Consider the following 21,768-nt stretch of genomic DNA (forward strand, 5'->3'; position numbering starts at 1 on the left):
TTACCTAGCTTTTGTTGTATATGTATGATTCGAGAATTGTATGGACGAAATTCATTGACATGAAATTACCGACAAAATTTACCGATAAAATTAGCGGTGACTTTACCGACTTGAAGTAATTGGTATCTTCTATCTTACTTTATTGACGAAAGGATTACATTTTATCGAGTTCCACGATTTAAATTTAAATTTTTGTGGTTCTAAATTCCAAGCACATGAAATTATAAAAATTTTCAAATTTGCAGTTATAAGCGTTATAATTGTTATTAACTAATAGTAGGATATGGGACACTCCGTGTATATATGTGACAATACGAAATACGACTTAAGCAGGACGTTTCCGGAAACAAGTTACTTAAATTATTTTATGTTTCATGCGATACATCCTTACGTGATGCTAAAGTTTTATACTTATTCTATTTAATATGGTTAATTGTCTTGTCAAACAACATTCTGAATCTCATGCACAAATGTAGGAACTAAGAATGTAGGTACAAAAGTACATACATGATATATGTACGTAGGTAAGTATATGCGCGCGCCCCGAGCCCGAGCTTCGCGTGTCGTTGCGCAGCCTTGCGAGACAGCCAGAGCCAGAGCCAGAGATGGCCAGAGGTAAGCGGTAAAGAGTGAAGAGTGAAGAGTCCCGAGATACCCGAGATATACCGAGAGACGCCGAGAGATGCCGAGCAACGCCGAGCAACGCCGAGGCTGGCCGAGCCGAGCACCGCCGAGGCGGCCGAGGTTGAGTTGAGGTTGAGTCGGTTCGTTGGTTGAGAGTGTTGAGACTATAATTTGTGTTGTGCAGTTGTGTCGAGGTGGTATTCGTGTGTATATTTACTTACGTACATGTGTAATGTATGTACATACATCTTACATATACGAAGCAATCTCTCAGCAGTCAGCTGTTTGTCCGAAGTGTCCGAACTCCGAACAGTCCGAAGCATCTCCAGCTCGAGTCTCGAGTGTCTCGACTCAGCTGTCTCAAGGCTCGAGGGCGAGGGCGAGGGAGCGCGGATGATCGTCGAGATCGTAATACCTTGTAGCCTTGTACATACCAGATACCTGATACCACGATTCCGCGCTGCAAGCTGCGAGGTGCAAGCTGCGAGCTGCAAGCTGCGAGCTGCGAGCTGCAAGCTGCAAGTGCAACGTCGTGTTTATTTTTAGTTTCGAGTGTGCCATCGTGCCATGTCACGTCGACGCATCGACAGGATTTTTGCTGCGTAACTGCATGCCGCGGAATTCCTAACAACTCGACGGAGAAGGACCCGCGATTTCACTCGACAATAATTCTCTCGTGCGATCCATTTGCTGCGAGTAGCGGCTGGTAGCGGCGATTCGACCGAGTGCGCCGTTGAGATTGAAAGTCAGCTGGCTAACTCCACCGAAATTTCAACCATGAGGAAGACGCGCGTCAGCATCTTCCGCGATATTTATTACCAACCATACGACGATTGCACGAGGCTGAAGCTTTACTCTAGCAGCAAAGGTGATAGACGCACAGAGTATCATCTACGGGTGTATGATTTCGCTCAAGTTGTCTCTTTCGAGTTATATATATATATATATATATATATTGGTTGTATATTATCCAATCTCCAATCTGTAATGTCTTTTACTGTTCTTTTTTTGCCATTTTCAACTCAGGCTACAATTTACAAGATAAGATACAGGTTGTTTACCTGTATCTTATCCTGCTACATCTGATTACAAGTTCATGTTTATTTCAATTACAATAGATTATATGAATGTCGCGTTTGACGCAAGTATCCATTTCTTGTCGAACAGCTAGCTTACAACTAATGCAGCGTATGTCACTGCTCAAGAGATTGAAGGTCCACAATGGTTGCGTGAATTCTATCTGTTGGAACAGCAATGGGGAATTGATACTGTCTGGGAGTGACGATCAACATCTTGTTCTAACTAATGCACATAATTATGAGGTACATTTATATTGTATGCTTATCAAGATTTTAAGATTATAAGTATAATGATTATTATTTTGACAGGACCCTAAATACTAAATATATTAAATATGCATTTGAACATTGGAACATATTTTAATTTAGCAGCAAAAACATTACTATCCTATCCCAGACACAAATTGTCTATCAAGCAATTCCGTCACTTTCCTTTAAATTTTAAATTTATTTCTCCCCGTCAGAGAGAAGATTGTGCCAAGATTATTTTTGATTTTATCCTTGAAAGTTGTGTGCGTGTGTGTGTGCGTGCGCACGCGCGCGCGTGTGTTAGTTTAGAAAGTTAATTACACTCGGCGATCCTCAAAATATTTTTTTTCATCTCTGACACTCTATCCTGAGGATGTAATGTATATTTCCACGCAAAATGTATTTTAAATTTTATATTTTTACATTTTTACATTTCTACGGAATGTAAAACGTAGCGAGATAATTGTTAGATCTGATTGTGCTACTTTATTTGTAGAAGAAAACAGCCACATATTTTTCTTATATCCTACTTAGATTTTTCAGACCAGTTCTTAGTTTTGATCGACACTGATTAATGATATTTAATAATGATTTATCATTGAATTACTTTATACTTATATAAAGTATAAAACTATACTATTCTATTATGTGTTACATTATGTCATGTGAAAAAAGTGTTTATTTTAATAACAAGATAGATGTTAGTTATTTATTTATATTATTGAGCTATATGTGGGGTGTGCAGAAAAGTAGTTGAAAAAATTTAAACGTTAAACACACGTGATATTAAACCTTTTCAAGGAAATATTTTGGGTAGTTAATTTTGGGTAGTCAAGGTCCAACATCGAAATAGTAGATACTGAGATGCCGATGCCAAGTTGGATGCTGGTGTAGGTTCATCGGATACACTGTGATACACATGCACACAATTAATTTTATCGTTTGGTACTGTGTACCAAATATACATGTCAATCCAGACTCACCTTATCAATTTAAAACCATGGTGAAACGCTCATAATGTCGCATTGCTTTTCTTTGTTTGAATAACATTACAACAAAGTACATATTATTAATCGTATATCAGAGATTGTTTTGATTGTATGATAAATTTAATTTAACAACTAGAAATTACAAAAATTACACGATATTTTATATTATTTATTACTTTAACAATAATAATATTTATATTTTTTTTACATTACTTTAGATAATCTTTTTCTATTTAAGGTATTAGAGGACTATAAGACGAGTCACAGAGCAAATATTTTTAGTGCCAAATTTTTGCCTAATAGTGGAGATCACCGTATTGTTTCTTGCAGCGGAGACGGCATTATTTTGTATACAGGTATAAAAATTAATGGACTATATTTGTGTGATTGGACAAAATATATTAATGAGATATTATCGAGTATTTCAATCGCGTCATCTCTTTTACCGAGTATTAATATCACGTTTACAGATTTGACGAGAAGAACGGAAACGTTCCATAATCAATTCACTTGTCACACCGGCACTACTTATGAAATAGCGACAATACCCGGTGAGCCGCATAGTTTCCTAAGCTGTGGAGAAGACGGGACTGTGAGATGGTTTGATCTCAGGGTGAAGGACAAGTGTAGCGCTACGAGATGTAGAGAGGTAGGCATTATTCGCTATAATTTTTACTTTAATTAATATACTTTTGAAACTATACTAATATTATATGCATAATATATATGTATAGTATATTCGGAATAGATATACATTTATTAAATCACATTTTTCTAGGATGTACTAATCTCGTGTCAAAGAGCCGTGACCGCTTTGTCCGTGAATCCTGTATTGCCTCACCAAATAGCGATCGGTTGTTCCGACAGCACTGTAAGAACGTTCGACAGGAGAACTCTCGGTACCTCGGCCACTGGTAATCTTTACGGGACATAACTGCGTTACGTGCCATGGTATAGCGTACCGTGATTACATGTGTATGCGTATTCTCTAGGTTGGACAAATGTGGAAAGTTCAGTGAGACCGCTATGCAGTTTCACTGTCCCAGAATTCGAAGGCAATTCTTACAGGATTACGTCGTTGACCTATAGCCCGGATGGACAAGACGTCCTTGTCAGCTACAGCAGCGATCATCTCTACTTATTCAGTATCAAAGTAACGCAAAACGCAATGATTGCTTTTCGTTTAACATGTCACAATATGTTGCTTCCATATTTTATCTAAATATATATTTCTCCCCGAGATACATATATTTTATGATTTCTATCAATATATTATTACATTTAATTTATTTTGGGAATTTGTATCCAGGATCAAGGGAGTTTGCAGCTGCGAAAAGATGCGACAATGGGAAAAGGAAAAGGAAAGAAGCATTCGTTAAGATCGCCTCAACCAGTTCGTCGTTTGAGACTTCGCGGCGATTGGTCCGATACTGGTCCCGATGCGCGTCCAGAAAGAGAAGGAGGACGTCGCAGTGGTACAGGTAAATTGATTTTCCTTATTTTACATCTTATTTATATCTTGTTCAAGAAATTCCAATATCATGACATGTCGTTCGTCAGAAATCGCTCAGGCAAGACCGGTGTTGCATACGTCCTTGATGCAGAGAATGACGGACGTGCTCAGCAGAATGTTGAACGACCCGGCCACACGAGCTGCTCTGAGTGCTGGAGGTGAGGATAGTTTGGAAGGTGTTATCGAGCAACCAGAAGTTATTCAAAACGCTGAGAATAATCCTGAACTGAATGTAGAGAGGAACGACACGGTTGAATTGAGCGCAGAGCAAAGCAATACTTCGGGAACAAGTGGTAAACAAAATAGATACACATGTGTGATATACATTTCGATACACAGACTTGATTCTATTAAAGTGCCGTTTTTAGGAAATACAAGTATGCACGCTGATAGGGTCGAAAGCACAGATACAGATATGGATGAAACGCTCAATATTGAAAGACCCCAAACGAGAGAGATCGAACAACCTCAGGAATATAATCAATTAGCGTCGCCGAATATATCCGCGACTATGAACGATGATGTTCCTATGGAAACTGAATCTAGTCAAAGCGATCAAGCACAAATCACTTGTGTAAAATCTACAACCAGTCATGAGAGAACTGAGCATGATGATGTATGGAATCGAAACAGAAATGAGAATGAAACCTCATGTACAAATATAACTAGCAAACAGGAGAATATGATGGAGAACCTTCAGGATAGATTAACAACGATGCGGGACGGTTTCCTTGAAAGGTAAGAAGATTTATATCTTATTGAGATCTGTTTTCTTTCTTTGAAATATTAATATATATTTTAAATTGACGTGAAAATGTGAAGATGTGAGAATATCCAATAAAATATATCTATTTAATTTAACAGACATGGTAGTGAACCTGCTGTGAGTTTAACGTATTCTGACAAAAGCTCAACTAGTGCTACAATATCACTTGGTGTCGGGGACGAAGTGACTCGCGACAGTTACCATCCAGGTGAGTAGTTGAAATCCTTGATTATCTCAAATATATACATTAATATAATTGACTTTGTAATTTGTCAGGACCATCTGGAAGTAGTGATGGAACTCTCGACGCAGGCCCAAGCAGTAATCGCAACCGTCGTCATTACAAAAGTGAGTATCATCATTGTGTAGTCGCTCTCTTTAAAAGCTCTTCTTCATCGTTTTATAAATTGTGTGTGCGTGCGTGCGTGTGTGTGTGTGCATGTGCGCGCATATATACTTATATATTTATACGTTTATATATTTATTTAATAAATCTATTTATTTGTGGCATTTTTTGCAGAAGTTACAGAGACTGTGTACATTGATAGCGATGACGAAGATATCCAATCAGCTGAAAGGTCTGTTGAAACATTACAATAAAGATTTTACTTAAATTACTCGCGTTTCTTTGAATATCTTATTCTAGAAACGAAATACGAAAGAAAAAAGAATATCATTTATTAAAAAAGATATTTTTGATATCTTTTTCCTTTCGTATTTCGTTTCTAGAATTGAAATTTTTTCATCTTTAGCAATAACTTTGATATTTACAGGTTAATAAATCCAGTCGACGGGATGGACGAAGCAATCGCCAATGCTCGTTCGCCGCAAGGACATGAGACGTTCGATGATGCCTATTTAACGGAGCTCTGCGTAAAACGAAAATATATGGGACATAGAAATGCCAGGTTTGATCTATTTTTAACTCGACTTGTAATATCGCATCATCAAACTCCAAATTGCTAATGAGAGCGACACACGCGCTCTTAAGTATATGCTGTTAAATTCATGTGAGTGATTTGTATAGAAATTGTTTAGAAGTGAGGACCATTAGTATTTATTTATTAGTAGCTATTGGTAGTTATTAGATTAACACGATATTAAGTAATAATTACGCCAAGAAGTTGACGAGGGACGAAGGAATGTCGATTTGTAATGCCGATTACATAGTTTGTAATCACCATTCATCAAATCTACTTGGCGAGTTTGGTCGCTGCCATCTTGAATGACGATAACTTTATAACTGAGTCCTCGTCTAATCAAAGTGCACCCACGTGTAAACGTCTGAAAGATCGGAAGCCAAATCATTGACCCGAGTAGTTCCGAAAAAGCCTCCGAGCGGACTGGGCGGACTGTGCGATATTAAAGTCGCCGAATTATCTCTGACTATTTGCCTTTTCCCCACTTTTGACTCTAGTTTCTTTAGGACCATGATCAAGGAAGCGAATTTCTGGGGCAACGATTTCGTCATGTCGGGTAGCGATTGCGGTCACGTGTTCGTATGGGAAAGAGACAGCGCAAGATTATGTATGTTGCTGGAAGCGGATCAACACGTAGTCAATTGCTTGCAACCGCATCCGTATCTTCCAATGCTGGCCACTTCCGGCATTGATTACGACGTGAAACTGTGGGCGCCGATCAACGACGAACCGAGCTTTGACGAAAAGTTTGCGGAAGACGTAAGCCGTTTTTTATTTTAAATTATTTAAATAGGAATAAAGAAACCAGTGTATTGACAGTATCCTCATACATGGAAAGATAGAATAAGTTTGAAAATTGACGTTTGATTTTGCTTTCAGCTGAAAAAAAGAAATGCAGTTATGTTGGAAGAGACCAAAGACACAATTACTGTACCTGCGGTTTTTATGATCAGAATGCTGGCATGCCTCAATCAGATACGCAGAGGTAGTGAAAATTTATAATAGTATTCCCTTCGGGATCACTTCGCGATAATTCGCTATACTAACTAATGTACAGGAATACATAAGTAGGAAACATAAATCCAAGATTTTTTCGGAGTTTTCCTCACTGTTGTGCACAGGTATTAAATGATGGTTGACATTGGAAGATGTAAAGCTTTATCTGAGTTTTATTGCATTGGGCGTGTCCTTGTCCAAATTTCTTAGTTGAGTATAAAAATCGATGAATTGACAGAAACCGGTTTTTTTTTCTGTGTCATGTATAAAATTATAAGTTATAGTTATTTTGATAATGCCTAACACGCACACATCTTATTATTAATGCTAATATGTTTCGCACTTGCTCAATCTTGCTAGAGTTGTTCGAAACTGAAAAAGTTAGCAACATTTATTTATTTCCTTTCATTTCTTTTTTTTCTTGAAACTAAATAAATAGATTTTCTTTATTTCATTTATTTGGAATATTTTCTAGTCATGGTTATGCTATTTATGTTAATTACTAGGTATTTCAAATTACGCATATATCTAGATTCGGTATCTTCAAAAAACACGTCTCTGGTAAATATCATTATATCAAAATGAAATACTTGGTTTACTGTCATCATTGCATCATTGAAATTGAACCAAGATGTAAGACATAAAAAAATGCTACAATTCTTTCATCGATCTGACTAGCGCCGTTATTAATATTATATACGAGTAACAAATACGAAATTTACGAGTAGTTGTTGGATGATTACACTTAATGTAAAGTCACGCTACTGCGTGCATCTCAAAACTGCGAGAAATAAAATTTTTGTTTCACTAATTGGCGAAAAGTTTTTGATATATATGCAATGATAAATACTCTAATCCCGAATTCTCATTAAAATCATATTAAAAGAAAAGTAGTGTAATAAAATGCAACTTTAAAGAATTATTTTTAAATTCTGGATGTGTATTGAAAAAAAATTAGTTTGTGATAAGTTTGCAAAAAATTATATATAATTTTTTTACTCCTAACTTAGAATGTTAAAATGTCATTTAACGTTAACAATTAAAAGTCTATTGGAAATATATTTATTTTACATATACAAGGGATAGTTTTGTGCGAATAACGTTTTTTAGCATGTATTTATGTAGCTGAATATAGCGCATAGAATATTACGTATACATATATAAATTTTTATGTATGATTCTATGTGTCTGTATATCTCTTAAAATTTATTCTAATTTTTGATATATAATTTTTTTCAGCTGGATAATTAAGTTAAGGACAAAAAATAAATAATTTCGAAAAATTAATGAAGAAAGTTGTGAAGAGAATCGAAAATTCTAAGAATTGCATACAAGCTCTTTTATAAATAATGTCAGCATGTAAATCTTTTAAAATTTTTATCACGTTAGGTTTTGAGAACATTTATAAGAAACTACAAGAATTTTTGCGATTACTGTGAGGAAATCATATAAGTGGTCATATTTTTCAAATATTTGAAAGAACTTTTAGTATGATATTCTTTATATGTATATTAAATATAAATTTATTCAGTTCTTAACATTTTTAATAGACCTTTTTATTGATGTAATTGATATGCAGCATCGCGAGTCTCCCATTAGAATCCATTAAAAAATCACATACTTTGTTATAAATGTTCTTAACACTGGCCGGAAAAAATCTAAAAAAATTCACTTGCTGACATTATTTATAAAAAAGCTTAAAAAGTTTTAAATTTTATGCCATTCTTAACATTTCTTAGTCTCTTCTTACAACCTCCTTAATTATCATCTTTTCTCTGTTATACAACTATATTCAATATATTCAATATATTCAAAACTGTGATCTTGCGCATCTGTTTTTGTTTGTTGATGTGAAACGGATAGCACAAATAATATCAAGTTATTTGAGAATATATTTAAGAAGATGACCGCGTTTACTGTTCATTCCTGTTCGTATGACAAAATTACACGAGTCATGTTGATTATTTTGTAGGTCGAGGTCGCAACAGGAGACGGAGCAGCGACGAGGGCGGCGAATTACGAGGTGGCTGAGTCGTCTTCAACGGTACTGCAAGTAGTAACGATAATAAAAACGAAATTCGCGCATCAATTGCGAAATTGCGACTATGATAATGCTTTAATTTACCGATCAAATCAATATGGATCAATAAATATGGAGGGTCCTGATCGGCATGAACAGATCTTGTGATATATACGTAAATTTCAATTTGAACGGTATTTCGATGTATAGATGCATCTACAAGATATCTGATGGCACTGTAAACATCATTACGTATCCGTATATACTTTGCGCTTATGACGATGGTATCAAATTGGAATGGATATTGATCGGTTTCTCGAATACCGAAGTTTAATAAATTTTTTTTGCCACCTTGTGTCACAATCGATATTTATAGTGAATCCGTATTCTCTTTAGTGTGTTGAAAAACAAGAGTTTCAATCTCTGTGTATATAATTTACGTTTATAATATTATCTACATACATGATTATCAGCAAGTATATTAGCAGCTATGATTATTTATCCGAGTTGTATGTCATTATCATACGGCTTCGTATATTTTTCAAAGAGATTGTTGTCGATGAAATGAGCGGTGCAAAATTAGCATGCTGGTCGAAGGCTTGCCATAAAAAACATTTCGTCTCTGTTTGTACATATTTTCTCGTTATTACGTTATTAGACTCCAAATAGATATAGGCGATTATCGCCTCTTTTGCTTATCGCCAATGATGTCTAGATATCTTTGGCGATAAGGAAAAATATCAACTTGTGCAATCGGAGATTGTTGAAATTTCAAGATCTTATGTCTGATTTTCGCACGCGTAGAAAGAGACTTTAACTATTTATTTTAATTATTACAATCTCTTGCTTGAATATTTTCTGAATATGTGTCAAGATTAAAATAGTATGTCGCAGAATTTTGTAGAATTATATTTCATGCTCGAGAGGGCGAATACATAATACTGGGTTATAGCTGAATGATCAAGAGAGAGACGTTTTATTTTCTTCTGTTGTTAAAGCTGCAGGCACAAATATCTTGTAAATTGCACGATCAGCTTTTCACATTCGTTCTGTATGTTGTTTATGGTTTACATTTATCGTCGAAATTCGAGGAATAATACAACGAACGAAGTGTCAGTAATACATTTTGATCCCGTAGAAAAGGACAATGTGATTCTAACGTTATTGGGACATGAACATTTTTTTCGTAAGGCGAACCGTAACACATGCCTTATAGGTTTTTGAGTTAGAGCAATAAAGTATATCGATAACAGTAATCGTATCTACTTGAGGGATAGGCAGATTTATGAAAAAAAAACGCCGAGGATTTTAGAAATCGACTATCACCGATAATCGTGTTACGACGTCGCATCTCGCGTAACGTCGCCGCGCCGCTTGTGAAATTTTAGTCGACGATAGTCACATTGGTAGAATATGACTAACGATCGTTAAATGAGCAACGTACACGTAAGAATAAACATGTCTTTACAATTATGTATTATCAAGAGGAGCTTGTTTATAATAAAAGTGTGAACGAATGCATAGTGTAATAATGCGGTATCGTCATTCCCCTCGTTAATTCCAACAGTGTCGAGATCCTTTTCATCTACACGCTAAATGTCACGTATAATGATTTAACACACACACACACACTCTCTCTCTCTCTCTCTCTCTCCCTCTCTCTCTCTCTCGCTCTTAATCTCACTCTCGCACTCTGTGTCTATCGTAAAGATTTTGATAGAGAATTCTAAAAATGATGGCGTTTACATCGCATGCGTAATAAAATGTACAGTGCAACAAAATTATTATGACATTTTATCAAGAATTTGGATTGTAATATCTCAAACGTGAAAGAATCTTCTTGTATCGTAAAAATCAAGTCGTCCGGTGGCGGATGTGTAGCGACGATGAAACATCACGTCCTATACTTGTTGATTTCGAATCAACGATGTGGGAAAAAGATATAAACCGGAAAAGAAATAACTAGACAAAGTAAAACCACACGTACAATAATAGAATCTAATTTAATTAATAACAAAATGTAAATGATCGTGATATTAACGCTAGAGACCACTACAAGGGAATTGTAAATGTATCAAAACAATGCGGGCTATCAGGCTATAGCGATCGTAGTAGAAACGTACAAAAGAGATCGCACATTTGCAGGCTGTTGTCCTGAATTACATATAATGGGACGCCTAATCAGATGACTATTTGTATTTATCGAGAGCTCGATAAAGTTCTATCATCGACGGTCTTTGATCTTCTCTAGCCTAACTTTCCAACAAATACTGCTTTCATTTAACATAAGTTTCATCAAACGTATCACGTATTATAAGGACTTTCATTGAATATACGACAAATCTCGGCTCGTAACTGTTACAATACGATCGTAATGCATGTACGTAATGTAGATAATGTACATAATGTTTTCTATTGCTGAACTGGCTGCACAGTTTAGAGTTTATCTTTTTTCTTCCAATGTGAAGGGAAAGACGACTTTGCTTAATGAATCAATCGTATTATCAATATTTGCAGAGTTTGCAGAGTTAATTAAGTCACTGATAAGCGGAGGAAGAAGATTGACAATCGGTATGTGCGGTACATCAAGAATGCGATTGAGATCAAGAGTTTTATCCCGATATACATATATATCGTATCCCAAACAATTCGCGAAGCTGATCTCATTCATAAAACTTGTCGCCAAGACTAACAATAAGAATGTCTATAAAGATCTGAAGTAAATACACTCGAGGATATTGATGTATATGAAAATCTAACAATCTATAAGCATCATACGTAAGGATTCTACATTCTCGTTAAAAACAAAGCAAATCTTTCGTACGCAGTATTATGTGTTGCTTATTAGCTGAGAAGATCAAAACGGATTCAAACATCGAGCAGAATTGAAAGTTACTATCATTTAGAGATAAATTCATGGTTGATAATATATTAACAATTGTATAATTTCAATCCTTAGTCTCAAGGGAGATAGACGAAAAACGACCAAGATAATCGAGAATCTTTGATCAAAGAGCGACGTGCGTACGTGGAGCGTGCGTGGAACGTGCATAAATCGGCTCATCCGTGTCTGTGTATGTGTGTTTCTTTCGTTTTTAATTCCCTTAATATTAGAACAAAATTGTAGTCGACCGCTTATTCATTTATCTATAGATCCAATAATGTAATAATGAATTTAGCGATTATACACTAAAAATGTATAATCGATGAGAGAGAAAAAGAAGGGGGGAAGGGAGGGAGGGAGAGAGAGAGAGAGGGAGGGGGGGGGAAATAAAAGAATGAATAATCTTTCGTATAACCCGTTGACGTGTCACCAAGCTGAATTTTTCCTGCAAAAAGTAAGTAAACTAAAAGAGAATTAAGAGAAATGAAAGTCTCGTGAAATCGAACGAAAATTCTCACTTTTAAAAATGGTTACAAAGCGTAAAAGTTTCAAGCGCGTTTCTTCATCTGCAGGAGGACTATTTTCCTTCATCAACATGAACATTCAAGAATACGCGAGTATTCATCGAATGGATTCTCGTCCAAGTTTTACAATTCAGCATTTATCCAGCATTTATCGTAGGGTCACAGCTTGTTCGATCATTGATCACCGTGCCGTATCGCCGTTAGTCCTCCTGAAACGCGAAGAATCCACAATCGAAGAAAGTGACGAGAGCATTAAGAGTCTGACAATAAGTATACAAGGACTCGTTTTCGAGATCTCTCGTACATCCGGCCGAGACCGAGGATCCGAATCGATTCTGAATACGCTGATTGTGAATACGCGAGCTCCGAATACACGTAATTGTATAACGCTATCATGCTATAATACGCTAGCGTGCTTTTCCTTTAATTTCCTTTCAATATAATTCTGAATTCATATCGAACAAATGGGAGCAAAAGTGCGTTATAAATAACATGAAATTCCTTGCTAGAATTCTATTGGAAAAAGTACAGCGTTGATTATTACTAACAATAAAGGAGGATTATTGAATCACAAATGTGTAAAGGACCGCGTCTACAATAGCCGTAAGAGTAATGCAGTAAGACGTAACCAGTAAGTTATTGACCAACCACAGTTGATTATTCTTGAATTGTAAAAATCCCATTAGTCAGTAACTTACTGCTTACGTCTTACTGCATACTCTTACGGCTATTGTAGACGGTCCTTAACGAATTAATTCTAACTAAAATTCCGTTATATAAAATCCATTTTGTAAAAGAATCTGTAAACGTATCGCGTAAAAAGTATAATTATATATACAGAAATACCGTAATGAACACTTTACTGTAATAAATACTTGGACATCACACGAACGAAATAATATTTACTGTATTATCTGACAATGACAACTGAGGATTCGATCCCATCTTTCCTGCTGATCGCAGAAACGCAGAATAATAACGGTAATCGTCTTGCGATTTTCGCCGTGTGAGTGACTATATATTAAGTTTACACACTTATTGTTAGCTTGTTTAATTCAATCGAAGAGAAGTGCAAAAATGGATGTTTAGCTAATACGAATCAAATCACATCACACCTAAAGTTCGATTATTTCTTAAACTAGGTAAAAGATTCTTAGACGTGACGTTCGTACACTTTCGAGAGATAATCTCAGCCAGACGTGCAAGTTTTCTCGCTCTCCTCTCTCTCTCTCTCTCTCTCTCTCAGTTTCCTTCGAAGTGGGTAAAACACATATTGTGGAACATATACTCTTCTCGCGTTTGTGTATTCTATATAAAAACTCGCTATTTCCATCTTATATCCATCTTATATCCATCCTTGTTTGCCTTCTGTCTTATTTCTTTAATATAACGTTATACAAATATCGTATGCCGCAAGGTAAGGATTGAAATAAACTTTTGGTTGTTACGGAAAAACAACACGTTGATTGGCTACCGCGTCGCTTCTTACCGCGCGGCAAGCGTTTCCGCGTCCTGTGTGCAAAAGCCATAACGAGTTAGAGATAGAGAGAGAGAGAGAGAGACGCGGATAATTTTGGTCCTACGCATCGGCATCGCATCGGCAAGACTAGCTCGCTCGTCGCGATCTGATCGTTCCTCCAATAGTCCAATATGACTGATGACATGACTCCGTCATCATCGCTTATCGATGATAAAATTGGTTGAACCGATCTCAACCAATGTCTCAAAATATTGATGAAATACGTTTTCACGTGTACGCGTAATCGTACGTTAATTCGTAGGGGCGCAGGCGACATTTGGAACGTGCAACGATGAGAATGAGTGATCAGAGAGCTTCAAGCGGACACACGCGACACACGCGACACACCCAGGATACGCACGCAATTTTAACGTCTAATCCTAAGATGATCTCTGTCATCGTTACATCACATAGTCTCTCAAGTACTTACTCAAGTACTTATAATCGCTAATCGATAACTCTCATCAACGTGTCACATGCCTAGATTCCATTTTTATGAAGAAAAGAAATATATATCGTAGTTTCTCGAGAGTACAGTTCAGCTTTACAGTTTTTCTCTTTCTCTTCCCCAGTTGAGTTACATTTAACCCAAAGATCTTTCGAATTACAGGTCGAACATTCGCTTGAAAGAATGAAAGAATGACAATGACGATGACAATGACGACGACGACGACACGGCAAAATTTTTAAATATGCTTCGCTTTTGTCGTCCCGCTAAATTTTACTATGAACCTCGGGACTCGATTACAATATCTCTCGTACAAAGATATATTGGTATATAGTACAAAAGAATTGGTGAGGACAAAGGATAATTAATCGGATAAAGACATACCTGTCTAACGAAAGTAATAAGGATATCGTATAGCTGCGTACCGTCTCGTCGCGTCGCGTCGCGTTGCGTCGACCGGACACCTTGACTTTGATACTTAATTTGACACTCGCGTTTATTGATAATGACAACGTTTATTACTTACAAACGGGAGTCAATGGGAGCGCAGCCATATACGCATCTTGTTTTCTTTCATGTATTCTCGGATGCGTGTGTCGTTTCTACAAACGCGAGATATAACTAAATCTTACGGCATATATGTATGTATGTATGTATGTGTGATGTTAATATAATTGCGCGAAAGCCTTGTATAGTTAGTCCCCTCGAGACCTACCGTTCGTGCATATAAAGAGTACAAGTACAATCATCTCATCACGTCGATACAAACCAGACAAAGAAAGCACAACGACGAAACACATTGTCGAACACATTAAAGCTCGAGAGATTCCTCGCCGCATCTCTTCGTTACACGATGCTAATTACGCGTTGCTAATTACGGCAACGAGGGATCGTCACGCTTGGAAGAAACGCGGAGAAAGAGATTACGATACGCGAGCCAAGAAACTGGAAAATGAGCAAACTGCTACGGAATGTGAGAAATCTGGAGATTATACTCTCACACACACACAGAACACACACACGCGCACACACACACACACACACACAGGTACGTAGTTTACACTATATACCATACCAGTGGTGCAATCAACGTTTTCAGTAGATTTCTTTCAACGTGAGAGAGAGATTTTAACGTAAAGAAAATTAAGAAGTAACGGAGAAAGAGAAATAAAGAAAGAGAGAAATGTAGTAAGGATAGAGGTGAGGATCGAGCTCAAAAGAGTCTCCCAAATGTCGATTATGCCACTGTATCGTGTATCCATATCAGAAAAAAAAATCCGGAATAAACTCGTCGAAAATCACGTTATTACTGGCACATGGAGATGCAGAGTGTGAGATTACAATAGATTTTGTAAAGGAAGAAACTCTTGACGTTATACCCGACGGAGAAATCCGATACACTTTTTTTTCTGACACAAGTACAAACACTCTTCTACACCTTTCGCTATAATCGAATATAATACAATAATTTATACTTCATTGTGTACTTAATTTTGGGCTCTTATGAGTTTTAATTATTTTCGAACCACTTTCAAGGAGAAATCTGATGCAAGCATTGCGAAACACGTCCTTCTCCGCGCGTTTAAAAATCCCTTCGGTATGAATTAAGTATTAAATATGCGAATAACAGTAATAATAATAATAATAATAATCGCAATAATAATCATAACATTAAACAGTGCGTCGCGTGCGCGCGCGAACGTGTGCTTCTCCGAGCTTTCAATCGGTGTGGAAAGATATCTAAAAATGAGAATATATATCGATACTTTAGTCACTCGATTCATCGATTTCGTTAACATTCGTAAACTCGTATTTATAAACTTTTATAATAAAGACCGCGTTACCTTATCGTGTATATATATATATATATATATATTTTTAATCCATTTGAACGGGTATGTCGATTGTGGCGTTTGTCACGTTAAAAAAAAAAGATTATACCGGTCGTCGCAGCCTATATATAATCAGATTTTTCGATTAATTGATAGACAAGGGTAAAGAGTAAATCGCTTCTTCTTTTTTTTTTACTCTCGGCGACAACGACACGGAGATGATAATAATATAGTAAGTATAATTATATAGTAATAGCAGTATGGGGTAATAGTAGTAATAGTAGAGTAATGGTAACAGTAGCAATAGTAATAATAGTTGCAGTAGTAGTAGTCATAGCAGTAATAGTAGTAGTCTTTGATGTTAATGATAATCGTGTAATAACAGTAATAAATCAATGAATCTTTTTTTTTATACAACAACCACACGTAGAAGCGACAAATTATTAGAGTAGTAGAAATAACTATTTCTTAATCTCGCAATTTCATGTTTATATTTATATTTATATATTTATATTTTTATATATTTATATATATAATGTATATGTATATATATATATATATATATATATATATATATATATATATATATATATATAATATCCTATCTATATCCTTATATTGATATACATATGCGTAAGATGTGATGCGCGCACGTGCCATCACACGAACGTGATGCGGTTCCATCGTTTGGAAAAGTGCATTCATCGTATTTATGATGCATGTCGGACGACATGTGATCGTTTGATAATTCATTCTTTTCGAAACGATAGGTAGAATGTGAAAATATAATAGATATATGAAAATGAGAGAGACATATTTCATGTGACATCGGAACGTGAAAGCTTCGAGACGCCGAGAAAGATAAAAAGAAAATCTTGGCAAACACAGCGTTGAAACATTCACTCTAATATCTAACGAATGATCATTAGTAATAATTAGATAACAATGCTTTAATTAATATTAATTAATGATTCTACGAATTTGTAACTTTCGTGCACGCGCACGCGCTTACACTCATATACGTAATATAATGTGTGTGTGTGTGTGTGTGTGTGTGTGTAAATCCTTTTATTTATATATATTTATATTTATATATATATATATTTATATAACAAAATGGCAAAAATGTTCCTCCTGATTTCTCGCAAATGGAGAGACTTTCGCCGCATTCAAAATTACATTATTAGTACGCGTAAGTTCTAATAGTAATAGAGAATGTACGAATGTGTAGAAAGATTCGTCATATTAATGAAGTAAATTCGACAAAAAACGTTTGGATTTCTGATTACTTTGGATAGGAATCAACTCGATCCCTAATTTCGCAGTGAAATCCATTCGTCGTGTACTGCGACTTGTTGCTATGATGTTTATATCATATCTTTTAGATCTTCCAAGTAGTTTAATGAATATATAACATTAATAATGCAGAGAGAGGGAGAGAGAGGGCGCAGAAAGGGAGAAGAGAGGGGGTGGGGAGGGGAGGGGTCGGAGGGTGGGAGGGAGGGAGAGAGGGAGAGGGGGAGAGAGAGAGAGAGAGAGAGAGAGAGAGAGAGAGAGAGAGGTGTGATAGAAATAAATGTATTTTTTCAGGTATTTTCTCAAAATATTTTGTCTGTACTTTCTCCATTTCTTTTTTCTCTCCTTGTTTTGCCTTTGATTCTTTTATTTGTGGAAGATGGTTTTTTCTCTCTAATGTTTTCTCGTTAATCACATTTAATTATCTATATGCATATAATTATCATGCATGCAGATAACGCAGATAAATTGACAAGTGAAATTAAAAGACTGGGCTAAAAGGGCAGACTAGAAAGGACATATATGTTTGTGTATATTTGTGTGTGTTTATGTTTATCTGTATATACGAATATGCCACAGCGCCTGTTGTTGAAAATAGCCAGAGGTATGCAAATACGCCAGTTTCAAAGTGTCTGACGATAATAAGATAAGGTCGTTAAAGATCATTTATTTCTCTTTAAGCCGTATCAGACTACAGATTGGGATTGAGATTGGATTAAACTTTGACCAATCAATGTAAAGTTCACTAAACTTGAGATCAGTTTTCTATATTCTGATTGATTAAATTTAATCCGTAGTCTGACAGGGGCTTTAGGACGGTCGCGTGCATTATATGTCCTATAGTTTGGATGCATATGTGTGTGTGTGTGTGTGTGTGTGTGTGTGTGGAGAGAGGGAGGGGGAGATGTGGGTAGGTGGGGGGGGGGCTAAGAGGAAAAGAAGAAGGCAGGGAAGAAGAAATATTTTTCCGCAGCGAGATGCAATCTATTGAATATCGGTAAGTTGTCGACTTTTAAATTTATTATTTATCGTCGTAGCGATACTCGCTATTCGAAAGGAACATTACGAAGGATTTGATATCGCGTAGTATAGTTGCTCGTGACGGCATGGTCGTGTACTTCTCGAGTCGCGCCGCTAATCGCGCGAAAAATAATCGAAGCTTATACGCTATACGTCAGACTTACGCTACGTTAAATACGAAGCTCGAAGTACTTTCTTGCACGTCACTAATAGGTAAAAATGCAATTCTCCGAAAGAGATATCAAATTTATCCTCGCGTGGCAAATATTTATTTCTCGTTTCAAGTCCTACGTCGCGACTTAATTTTTTCGTTAAACGATACTTGCGCACGCGACGGACACCGAGAGTAGAAAGCGTCAAACGTACGCGCCACGCGAACCTAACTATTGAGAATCCTAACATTGTCAAGTGTCTTATATCGTTAATAAAATAAGTGAAAAAATGGGATATCTTTCGCGCGCAGATTTTCGATCACATCTCGCTACGAATGCGCCGAGATTTTCTCTCTCGCCCGTGCGCGTTTGCATGTGCCTAGATACTAGTCGTTGCTCGCTCGGAGATGGCTGCGACGAGACGAAACAACAGCCAAAGAGTCAAAGAGCCGAGAGGAATATTCACATGGAGGAATATCTTGCCGCTGCGTTTATCGATATTCCTCAAGTCGCGTCGACGCGAGTACGGCGGCGACGTACGGCGGCGACGTACGGCGCCGCCGCGCCACGTCGGTCCCTCCAGCCGGCAGCCGGTCGCTCAGCTCGGCCGCAATTTTCGATCGCAATTCCATTATGCGCTGCCTTTCTACACCGCGCCGTCTCCTTTTCCTCCTCTGGTCTCTCTTCCATGTCGATATACTTGGATACACTTGCTCTCTTTCTCCCGCCTTCTCCTCCTCTTCTCGTTCCGTCCCGAGTCTCGACCGCCGCTGACCCCGTCGATGCCCAACATCGATCCGAGTCTCGACACTGAGGTATCCTATCATCACTCAACTTCCTTTTCTTGCTTTCCGTCTTTTCGCCGCGGTTAAAAAGTCATCTCTCCCTGCCACTAGATATTCCTTCCGGTAGTATTTATTTAACCGTGACTTAAGACAACTACAAAAAGCGCGCGCAAACGCGCTTCTTCCTCTTCATCTTATCCGACTCTGTTTATTAACGTTTATATATGTTTTCTTGCATTCAAATTTTTGTGACTTTCATAACTTTCTTGGTTCGCCTTCCGTTTTCCGTCTCCGACATCGTCAGCGGTGCTCCAATTCGTTCGATCAATTTATATAATCATGGTAGCAACGACGTTGTCGAGCCCAATATTGAGACGAATTTGAGTGCGCTTGCGGTTCCATTATCTCTTCGTTACGCGATAACTGGACGACTCGATGTCTCGATATCATAATTTTATTTTCAGAAGATCCCGGGATGGATCGAGAACGTCGAGGAAAAGCGTGTCGTCGCCAGCTGCGAAACCAAAACGGACGACGTTGAGATGCTGGTGGAACGAAGATGATCAAAGATGTCCCGGCGCATGTGCAGCCCAAAAATTTCCCTTATCCTCCGCCTCACACACACACACACACACACACACACACACACACACACACTCTCTCTCTCTCTCTCTCTCTCTCTCTCTCTCTCTGCCGCAACCGTGTTCGTTGTAACACGACATGACAATGAACAGGGTCTACGTCGCGTCTTCAGTGCTCGTCAAACAATCGATCGACCGACTCTGCTCTTTTTTCGCGCTCCCAATGATTCGCGCGTAGTTCCCTCGTGGAGGCTCCGAGGCACACGTGACGCGGTGCACGCGTAAAGGCGTAAATATAGGTAGTAAGAACGCTGGAGTAGGTACTGGAGCGAGTAACACATGCCGGCGCGAGCGCCATATCCTGTGGGTTCGGTCGGGTTTCCTACATGTAAATGTGTTTGTATTCGTGTTTTACTATAGCGTACGCCGCGCGTTACATCGTTGCGTGTGTTCTCCTGTAACTCCGTCTCTTTGTGTACGTGTTTTGTGTGTACATGTATGTTTCGTGTGGGGAGGATGCCCGGATACTCCGGTTGTGCTCCGTCGAGTATTCCTAACATTCGTTAATTCATTCGCGCTCGATCGGGGAATAACGAGGATTCACCGAGAGCGGCAGCAGGGCAGTCCTCTTGGCCGATTTATTTGTGGTTGAAAGAGAACGGTGATGGGCCTGTCAACGCGCTTCGGTGGAAATGTACGTTCTGCCACTTGTTGTCCCTCTTGTGCCACACGCGGCTCTCCTCGCTTTGTTGGGTATGCGCTACGCCTTGTCTGTGGATCAAACCGAAGAAAATGTTCACACGTTACTACACGCAACTTGGACTAACAATAAGCCGTTATATAACTACGAAACGTATTACGTATTACGTATTACGTATCGATGTATTACGAATCATATATTTTGTGAAGCATAACTATCATCTTCAGCACGGAAAAAATCAAAATTATAGGATAACACGTACAAAAACGGAACCTCGTCGGAACAATTGTCGAAACTGAGAGGGCAGAATATATTTTTTCTCCCTTAAATATTAACTCAAGAGTTTTAATCCTTCGAGGCCACATAGGGTGGCATGGCGGCCACCCCGACAAAAATTCAGAGCCCGATATTTTTAAGATAGGCTTTATATAATCAATGTCCCTCCACCCAGGATCCCTAGTTGGGTCCCTCTCTCGAAGATCCGTGCAGTAGAATGGTTTTAAGCCAGTTATGCTTGGTAAACATTTGGAAATTATTACAGGGGAGGTGACCACCCAGGTGTGACCTCGGTGTATATTTCTTATCGCGACCAAAAATTACAATATTTTTGTTTATCGAGCACATTTCGGGTTCTGGATATATATTTTTGAACAACACTCTTAAGATATTTCATGAATTTTTACGTGCATTAATTGGAATTATATACTTTGAATCCGTCTGGGTGGCGACCACCCCAGTGTAGCCGGGGCGTATTAAAAAAAGAGGTGTAGCCTCGGAGGGTTAAACAAAAATGAATTAAAAACTATCATTTATAAGAGAGACCAACACATAATACAAAGGCAAATATGGACAAATTATGGGCTTTCTTTAT

At 37.6% G+C, this 21,768-nt stretch overlaps 2 protein-coding genes across 31 annotated transcripts in view; one reads left to right on the forward strand and one right to left on the reverse strand.

Annotated features, from left to right (window-relative positions):
* The first annotated feature begins 761 nt into the window (after positions 1 to 761).
* On the forward strand, positions 762 to 10,673 carry LOC139820414 (DDB1- and CUL4-associated factor 6). Of its 5 annotated transcripts, none has more exons than XM_071790649.1 (16): positions 762 to 1,492; positions 1,792 to 1,946; positions 3,180 to 3,297; positions 3,412 to 3,590; positions 3,720 to 3,855; positions 3,934 to 4,094; positions 4,251 to 4,422; positions 4,502 to 4,747; positions 4,823 to 5,192; positions 5,319 to 5,428; positions 5,497 to 5,568; positions 5,741 to 5,798; positions 5,994 to 6,128; positions 6,638 to 6,899; positions 7,020 to 7,125; positions 9,109 to 10,673. In XM_071790649.1, exons 1-16 carry the CDS (start codon positions 1,402 to 1,404, stop codon positions 9,165 to 9,167), a joined length of 2,430 nt encoding a protein of 809 aa, XP_071646750.1. In that variant the 5' UTR covers positions 762 to 1,401; the 3' UTR covers positions 9,168 to 10,673. The 5 variants fall into 5 exon arrangements, with proteins under 5 accessions (XP_071646750.1, XP_071646752.1, XP_071646751.1 ...); XM_071790651.1 differs by having other exon boundaries at positions 6,647 to 6,899; XM_071790650.1 differs by having other exon boundaries at positions 5,744 to 5,798.
* Positions 8,183 to 21,768, reverse strand: part of Camkii (Calcium/calmodulin-dependent protein kinase II) — a 119,065-nt gene continuing 105,479 nt past the window's right edge. For 24 of the 26 annotated variants that reach the window (XM_071790654.1, XM_071790655.1, XM_071790656.1 and 21 more), the window contains one exon: positions 10,439 to 20,968. In XM_071790654.1, coding sequence (XP_071646755.1) covers positions 20,836 to 20,968 — 133 coding nt within the window. In that variant the 3' untranslated portion in view covers positions 10,439 to 20,835. Of the gene's footprint in view, positions 9,184 to 10,438; positions 20,969 to 21,768 lie in introns of those variants that run through there. The other 2 variants (XM_071790653.1, XM_071790652.1) reach the window with 2 other exon arrangements.

The sequence above is a fragment of the Temnothorax longispinosus genome, chromosome 10, assembly GCF_030848805.1.
Source record: "Temnothorax longispinosus isolate EJ_2023e chromosome 10, Tlon_JGU_v1, whole genome shotgun sequence".
Classification (NCBI taxonomy): domain Eukaryota; kingdom Metazoa; phylum Arthropoda; class Insecta; order Hymenoptera; family Formicidae; genus Temnothorax; species Temnothorax longispinosus.